This window comes from Diadema setosum, chromosome 11 (assembly GCF_964275005.1).
Source record: "Diadema setosum chromosome 11, eeDiaSeto1, whole genome shotgun sequence".
In the NCBI taxonomy this organism is placed as follows: Eukaryota; Metazoa; Echinodermata; class Echinoidea; order Diadematoida; family Diadematidae; genus Diadema; species Diadema setosum.
In genome coordinates this window covers 11895981-11904566 of record NC_092695.1, presented here as the reverse complement: position 1 = coordinate 11904566, position 8586 = coordinate 11895981, and the positions used below count along the sequence as shown (strand labels likewise).

The 8586-nt window shown below is 39.7% G+C and overlaps 1 protein-coding gene across 2 annotated transcripts in view; it reads right to left on the bottom strand.

Moving 5' to 3' along the window:
• Positions 1–5776: 5776 nt before the first annotated feature.
• The window catches only part of LOC140234823 (uncharacterized), a 111446-nt gene continuing 108636 nt past the window's right edge, over positions 5777–8586 (bottom strand). For both annotated transcript variants that reach the window (XM_072314860.1, XM_072314861.1), the window contains exon 14: positions 5777–7084. In XM_072314860.1, coding sequence (XP_072170961.1) covers positions 6689–7084 — 396 coding nt within the window. In that variant the 3' untranslated portion in view covers positions 5777–6688. The remainder of the gene's footprint in view (positions 7085–8586) is intronic.

The window sequence follows — 8586 nt, the reverse complement described above, 5'->3', positions numbered from 1 at the left end:
ACCACTGAACACGCATACAAAAACAAAATATTTTGATGTCTGGAAACAAAAACCCAAAGAGAAAAATACAAGCACAAAGTGATCTATCAAAATTTCATCTCCATTCAAACAGACGGGTACAGGCAAGTTGTGAAGTACCAAAATTGTGTTGTCCCCCCCCCCCCCCCCCTTCTTGTATCCATTTTTCTGCCACATTACATAAACTGACATTGTTGGCTCATGATATTGTGGGTATGCATGTATCTGGTATATTCAAATGCTTTAATATGTATTAATGTTTATGCTGCATAAATACATCTACAGGGGCTAGGCTATCTTTGAAGCATTTAATCTCAGAATCATATGTGTGTGTACCTTCAACATTGGCACTGCAGGTCATTCTTAATCAATTCATACAAAAAAGCAGGTGTTTGTATTCAGTGAAAGACAAACTGACCAAACATGATTCGATTGGTACAAAATAGGACTGGTGGGAATGAATTTCATTTTGGTTGGGAATAAAAAGGCAAAATGTGATTTACAACAGACAAAAAAGAAAAATACCCCGTTGTGACCTGAGACAACCCATGCACAGATGGTAAAACCGAAGAGATCTTGTTATCTTGGTAACACCATTCCCACACATGATACAAAATGTAGAATAAGGGGCACCAACATCTCTCCATGTATTGTGGCTCCATCAATGAATTTCACATAATGTGGAATGCAGTGGGCATTCAAAGACATGAACCTAGCACTGTCCTCAACCTACTCTAGATGCAAAAAGACCTAACTGTAACATGTTTGACTGCATGCAGAGCACCAAGTTCGGCGATACGGCTAGGGGAGAAGAGACTTCCTAGTCTTGTTGGCCCCCTTTCTCACCATCATCACTACTCTCACTTGTTCTCATTACTTTCATCTTTTCGGGTTTGTTCAGTTTTCATTTTTCAGATGAAAGGAAAATGTAGTCAAAGCTTTCAGTGTTCTCGCTGTTTCATCTTAATTTCCAGTTTCCGCTTAACTTTCACATTAGAAAGTCCTCTCAGTCCATCCCCCTCCCAAAAAAATTCTTCTTCCTCCCTTCAATGCCTCCATCCTTCTATCCAGCCCTTTCATCTCCAGGTCTGAATCTGATCTATGAAAAGTGATGAAATGTCAATAACTTGCTACCGTCATAACGCTACAGTCAAACAGAGATGTCACCTAGATGGCTCTTGGAATGGCTCTAACCTATGACCTTTGAACCTTGAATGAAACCGAGAGGTCCGTGTGTAATGGCACTTTTGGCTCAGGTTGATTTGGTTTGGATGTTGTTGCACTTGTTCATTTGTTCTTGTGATGGTACAAGGAGTTTTAGCAACATGCTTGTTTTCTGCACAAGTGTGAGAGCAAGATTACACTTCCAACCAGACCTGCTGCTTTGTACATCATGCATTAAAAAAAATAATGAATCTATTCCAGTTTGTGTGTTAACATCCTTGTTTTGCTTCTGATCTTTCACCTTCACTTAAACACATACACATTGCATTTCCTTGTCAAATTTCTCAGATGCTAAACTAATGACAATAATTGATTCCCATATCAAAATACCATGACAACAAAAAATGCCCAATTTCACTCTGTACCACTTTGCACATTATAAACTTCTAACTGGACACTACAGAAAAGTTCACCATTATCATGTGTAGGGAAAGAAATCTATAAATCATCTTACTGTTAGAAACTGCAACGTTCAGGTTTCCAACATGAGTACTGTGTTTATTCTGGCACGACTTCTAACTCTTATGGTCAGGGTACCAAGAGATGTTCATGACATTTGTCAATTTGCTGAACATATTAGAAGACTGCATTCATTTGAAGCACAAGCCTATTTGTAAACCCTGCTCCTATTTCTATCAAACAATTCTGTTTCTGAACAAGTATCAAGATAGCTAGCTTTGGCATAGACTGAGTTTGTCAAAATTTGCATGCTGAATAAAAATGTCAAACTACAAAGTTATGGGGGAAAAAATTATTTATGACAAAACCACATTATCTTTTTGCTTACCACAATAACCTGGTGAAAGTCAAAGACTGGGCAATCTGCCAAACAAGTTTGGTACATCAGTGGAAACATGCCATTAACATGTCTACAATAGGTGCAAGATGCACTATTTGCAGTAAACCACAGCAACAAATTAATTGCTCACATCCGATTTGGTTGTTACCCAGCCAACTGCACAGTAACGGCAATCATCTGCACCAATAGTTATGTTGTACATAGACAGAAAGATCCGTCTGTCCGGAGGACTCTTTTTTATATTTTGCCATTAACGCTGTCCTCCGTAGACAGACGGAAGCTTGCAGTACCCATTGCTGTGTGGATGTTCTTAACCACTGTCTCTATGGAAAATTGGGTGAGGTACCTCACCCTTCTCGATTGCGTCTAATTCACGGCCCTAGGTCGGCAAATTTAAGCTTGTATAGTGAAATTAGCCTTTTAAGAATACATTACACTCACCAGATTAATGAATAATCCAACATTTTAGGAGAATTTTCAACGTAAAACACAGCCTGTCGCGTCGTCACGTTCAAACTCAAGAAACATACACTATGAATCTATTAGCCAATCACATGCGAGGTAGTTTCTACGTGTTTGTGTTACTAAAACACGTACCTCGCATGTGATTGGCTTACAGATTTAAAATGGCGACTTACAGCTTGCGAACGGCGATGTTGCGATATCGATAAAATTTCTACGTTATAACCGAGTTTATGTGAGTATTTCGATTGCACAATTGAGAAATTTATCCCAAATATTGCTGCATAATGTGTCATGTCATGTCAAACTTGTTTGAATGTAAAAAAGCTGTCTGAATTTTGGTTTATCGTAACGTTTGATCTGTGCGCGACTGCTCCACACAGGAGCCGCAATCATTGACTTCGGTCTGTATACGGAGGGGATCCGTGAAGCCAGACGCAGTCTCCGCGGAACATTCCCCGACGGACAGATACAGACCGATCTTTCGGTCAATGTTGTACACATCTTAATGGCATGGGGTCCACAAGTTTAATGTGATAAAATCCATCAAAAAAAAAAAATTGTACTAAATTTCTCGTCTTTTAAAACAATACACAAAAAGAAAAAAAAATCAACAGCAAGTGGTGTATTACATGACATTTGAAGAGAGAAAACATCATGCACTGATGCCAAAGGTTACATGGTGGGAAGGGAGATTGGTTATAGGTTTATCTATCAGAAGAAGGGGTTTAAAGACAGCACCACTCCTTTCACCTTTGTCTTCATTAAAGACTACAGCAAAAAACACACAAACACACATGCACATAGTCTTACAATGATCCACACTTAATTTTGTGAAGGCACTTGGTAAGTTCAGATTTTCCAAGAAAATAAAAAAATTAATAAAACAAGGAAAGAATACCACTTTCTCTCTGGTCTAGTAAAGGCACTGGATCAGTGTCCCATTGTACAATGCTCTCCTGCCTTGTTTTCAGGCTTGCTGAAAACATGCCGCACCTTTGCCGTTTACCGATCCAAGAAGGCACACAGTTGCATCTGCACACAATAACATCATGATAACGGCAACACACACACATGAACAAACACTCACAAACATGCACACACACGCACACACACACACTAACAACAACCAGCCAACATGATATGCTGACCTGTGCCCCATCCTTGGTATCAGACTTGGGTGACACTGGCTTGGCAGGCACCCCAGAGTAACCCACACTGCATCCAGCCCTATATCACTGTACACATGCTGGACCCGCAGCCATCTGTCTTGGCAAAACTTTGCATGAAACCAACTAAAAAGATCCTGTTTTTCTCCAAAAAACAAAAAAACAAACAAAAAACAAATAAAAAAACAGCAGAAAAAATGTAGTATCTGGACATAGTGAAAGTACAACTTTCGTAATAGAAGACAAAACACAGACAAAAAAATCCTGACATGCCAGAGTAAACACAAGGTCTTGGCAAGGCCTTTCAATAATGCTCCATAGAAACACCACCATATAACAATGTGAAGAAAACAATGATAAATACAAATCAAGAAAAGAGAAAAACAAAGCAATTCTTTGTTGAGATTCACAAATAAAAGCTTTGGTTACCATGATAATTCTTAATACCATGGTAAGTTGGAGCAAAAACCACAGAAATCACTAGTATCTTTGAAATGTGTATTTTTCTGTTTTGTTCTCTTTTTTTTTCAGGGGGGAGGGGGCAGCAGGGAACACCCTTTTAACTCTTGTCTTACGGAACTATATACCATATACCTGCCATTTTCCTTTAGCTCATCTGACTGTAATCAAATGAAACATTTAACATGCGGTATTTCAGGTGTAAATACTCGGTGTAAATAAATATGAATCTTTAACAAGTACAATAGAGTAATCTCATTCTTCATCACAGAACACGTATAGAGTGAGGGGATGTATTGAAAATTCCTCTCCTATAAACATTCACGATACAATTATCATACCACGGGGTTGTTGGAGATGGTGGACATTAACAATGAGGAAATTTAAAGTGGGACTAAAAAGTTATATTCCATGAAAGCATCAAACCTTTAATACTTCACTTTCATCTTTCGCTTCCCATCACGTTTGTGAGTAAAGGTGATGTGGTGACTTGTATTTTAGCAAAATGAAATAATTCAAACTAACTTATGAAATAGCTTAGAGACTGATCAGCATACATGTAGGGGAAAAAAAAAGCACTTGCTTTATGAAAATTAAAGGGAAGTGGAACAAATACAAGTAAAAATTACAGCCGACACATGAATTATGGCACCTTGATCTTACAGTGGCATAGGAGCAATTCAGTACAGGCCCCTTGTCTGGTAAATACCACACCTTCCAAATTTCCACTTAAAGAGCCTAATACAAGATATTGTCTGAACTGCACAGGAAATCTCATACGATGGTTTCAAAACATCTACGGATGATGATAATGATAAATATATATCCTGGCAAAGAGCCAATAAATGATAGCAAATTAGGGGGAAATGAACAAATTTGTGACATTCCGTGCAAAATGATTACGATGAGTGAAGATGGAACTCTTGTGATGTAACGGTCATGTGACAAAGATCACTACACTGTGACATTTCCAGTGGCGCTGCATTTGACAGATACCTGTCACTCAAACGGTCAAAACTTTTTGAAATAAATTTATCTTCTTCCATATCAAGTACCATTTAAATGATGCTCTTCCAATAAGTTTCATCAGAGAGTTAAATCTTCTTTTGAACAAGAGGTAGTCACCACTTCAGAGCCGAGGGTGTAAAGTAAGATACCCTACATGGAGAGATGTGTGTGAGGAGGAAACAGATGCCTGTACTTTGGCTCCTACTGTACATTTGGATGACCAGCGTTTAGAGAGAGAGGTATTCAAGACTGATCAGTGCTGTCACATGATTAGGGAAGATCACATGACCAAGAGTTGGGATACATTTTCACTGCAGCTTACACTGTACTGCCACAATTCACAGGTGTGACTTCTTGACTGCAGCAACAGCTTGACATACATCAGGGAGAATAAAACAAACCACACTTACCAGGTACGTTACAAAATTACTCCAAACACAAACACACACAGCATAATTTTCCTCACTACATGTTTTACATCACCTCGCGGAGAGGGATTTGGGCATTAGTGTTGTTCACCCTCCACCTGTTACGGGCAACTGACAGGTGAAACCAATACTTCAATCAATAAAATAAAAACTTCTCCAACATCCTCAATAAGTTGACAAATGTACAAGATGGACAATGCAACGTTTGTCTCTACTGTTGCCGTCTTGATACGATTCCCTTCTCCGGGCTGACACCTAAGCTGAAACTAGCTCTCTTACTCCTTAAACTCCTCGGTCATGACATTTTGGCAGAAAAAAAGAAGAAGAAGAGATGTTGTAAGATCCACAATCATGGCTTTCATTTCAGAATACACACAAAGCTAGAGCATTAAAACAAAAAAGAAAAAAAAAAATCTCTGAACTTGCACAAGCACAACCTAGCGTGTACACATACGTCTCACTCCTGTGCAATCAAGGCTCGAAGTATCCCATCCACAAGGTGGAAAAAGTTTGCGTGGCTCTCTACTTCCGAAAAACAGGTTTATAGGTATATCTTTGTGAAAGACGCAAATGGACAACAATAGGTCCGGCCGGTCCATCGCCAACGAATCGTGCCCACGCCCCGTGGGTGGGGAACGTCACAGAAATACGTTTGTGCATTAATCGGCACAGGGCATGTTCGCACAGAGAAATACTTGGGGAAGCGTGCCCTACATATTTCAGCCTTCACGAGGTGGCTTGGAAGTTGAGGATTCCACTTACGATAGGTGACTTTGGCACTCACTTTTCTTCTCGCACACAGCGCACTGCCTTGGCACACAGACTTTGCAGATTGACCAATCAGACACAATCAACATCCAGGGGTCTATCTCCTGTCACAGCATCAGCGCTTTTGACTCAGTGCGTAGGCATACATGTACATGTTTCAATTTAACATACTCAGCGGCAATGTGAACACATTCTCACCTTTATTCTCTCTTTCTCTATCTCTCTCACTCTCTCTCCTTGGACTTCTGCAAAGGTATGATTTCTTGCTTTCCACATACACACATGTGTGCCACTGTGTACATCAAACAACAGAGCTTCGTCCCTCTCTGGATAAGAGTTGGCTCCTTTCAACCCTAGAGGGCGTCCTGTCCATCTGGCTGGTGAATGTACTGGTCCGACGACATGTCCAGGGTGGGGAGTCCGAGGCAGGAAAGATCCTGCATAGGCATGGCCTGGGCTCCGGGGGGCATCGTCATGGACGAATGCATCGTGGGCTGCGGCAGTGACAAGGTGGCTTGCCGGGATTGTGGCTGCTGTTGCTGCTGCTGCTGCTGCTGCTGCTGCTGCTGTTGCTGATGCTGTTGCTGCTGTTGGTGCTGTTGCTGGTGCTGGTGCTGCTGTTGTTGCTGCAACTGTTGGCTGAGACTCGTGGCAGTCCTGTGGGGGGTGGAGTGGTTGAGACGTGTGTCCATGCTCCCCGACGGGTACTGCTGCGCGTGATGCATGGCAAACGGTGCTCGGGTGGCTGACTGCAAATCAAAAGGGAACAATTCATACACCACTCAATGCACATGTTGATCCTGTAGACATTGCATCTCTCATGAACACACTGTAACGAAGTGCTACTTTGCTTGTTTGACTGGTGTAGAGGAAAGGGGGTAATTTTCCATTAGAAGGACTGCATCTTTTCAGCAGAATGAGTACTCGTGCAATTCTGCGATGTGTAACCTGCACTATCATCTTGATCTTCTCATCATGGGGGCATAGAGATAAACTTTTATCTTTTACCTGTCCTTTCCTTACTGGGAGCATATTTAGCAATTAAAGGTTCAATTTACCTTTGGGAGCAGTGATTTTAAAAATGTTCAAGATATCACATTTGATGCATATGTGTAGGTCTGTTGTATCACAAATCGACCTACCATATAAAATTTTGGCAATAAAGCCTAAAATATAAGGAGATATCAGTATTTTTCTCAATAAACCGTAACTGTAGACGGTTTAATCTGGAAGTATTCTTATTATAATTATTGTTCACATTTTGTGTATTTAACAATACTAAACATCGATTATACAGATTCATTTTTTTACAGTGGTTGTTTCTATCTCTAACTCGCATTTAGAACTAGTTTAAAGCACTGATGCTGGGTTTTTGTTTCATCTGCAAATGGTAAACTATGCCTTTAACAAATCTTTTGTTGTCAATTATCAACTCTCTTCAGGGCCTGTTAATATTAACCTATGGACAATCAGCACATGACAACACAAAGGTACAGGAAGTTAAGTGAAAAATTTTGCTCAACTGTGAATAGAATAGTAAAACTTCGTCACAATTTGAAAGAACAATACACAAGTACATCCTTTGCTATACAGAAAACCTTGAAACTGTAAATCCATACAACAAATTGTCTCTGTTCAGAAATTGCACTGTAGATGTAACAGACTACACTGACAGTAGTATATTTACTTCCATGCAGCTGTAAATACAAGTGCAATCTACTGTTGCAAAAATTCTGAAGGACCTTTTTTCTGACTGCCTGACTATTTAAAGGGATTGTACAGTTTCGGCTGAGACCTAATTTCAGGTTTCTAACATTTTTTGGTGAGATAATGAAAAACCTCTTATGAAATATAAAAGAGCATGAAATTCTATGTGGAATTCAATGTTTATTTGATGAAAATTGGTTTTGAAATGGCTGAGATATCAAAAAAAGAGCGATTCTAATAAAGTGTGGGACCCACACTTTATTGCGATCGCTTTGTTTTACTTTGTTTTTGGATGTTTCAGTCATTCCAAACCCGATTTTCATCAAATAAACTTTGCATTCCACTTAAAATGGTATGCTCTGTACTATATCATAAGTGTTTTCTTGATATCTCGCAAAAAGTTAAAAGCCCAATTCTCATCTCCACCAAAACTGTACCATCCCTTAAGTACAGAATATGACTTTGGTACAATAGCCCCATATCGACAACGCCACAAAATTTGGTTCAGACAATCTTACGAATTAGTTGAGACTACTTATATGTG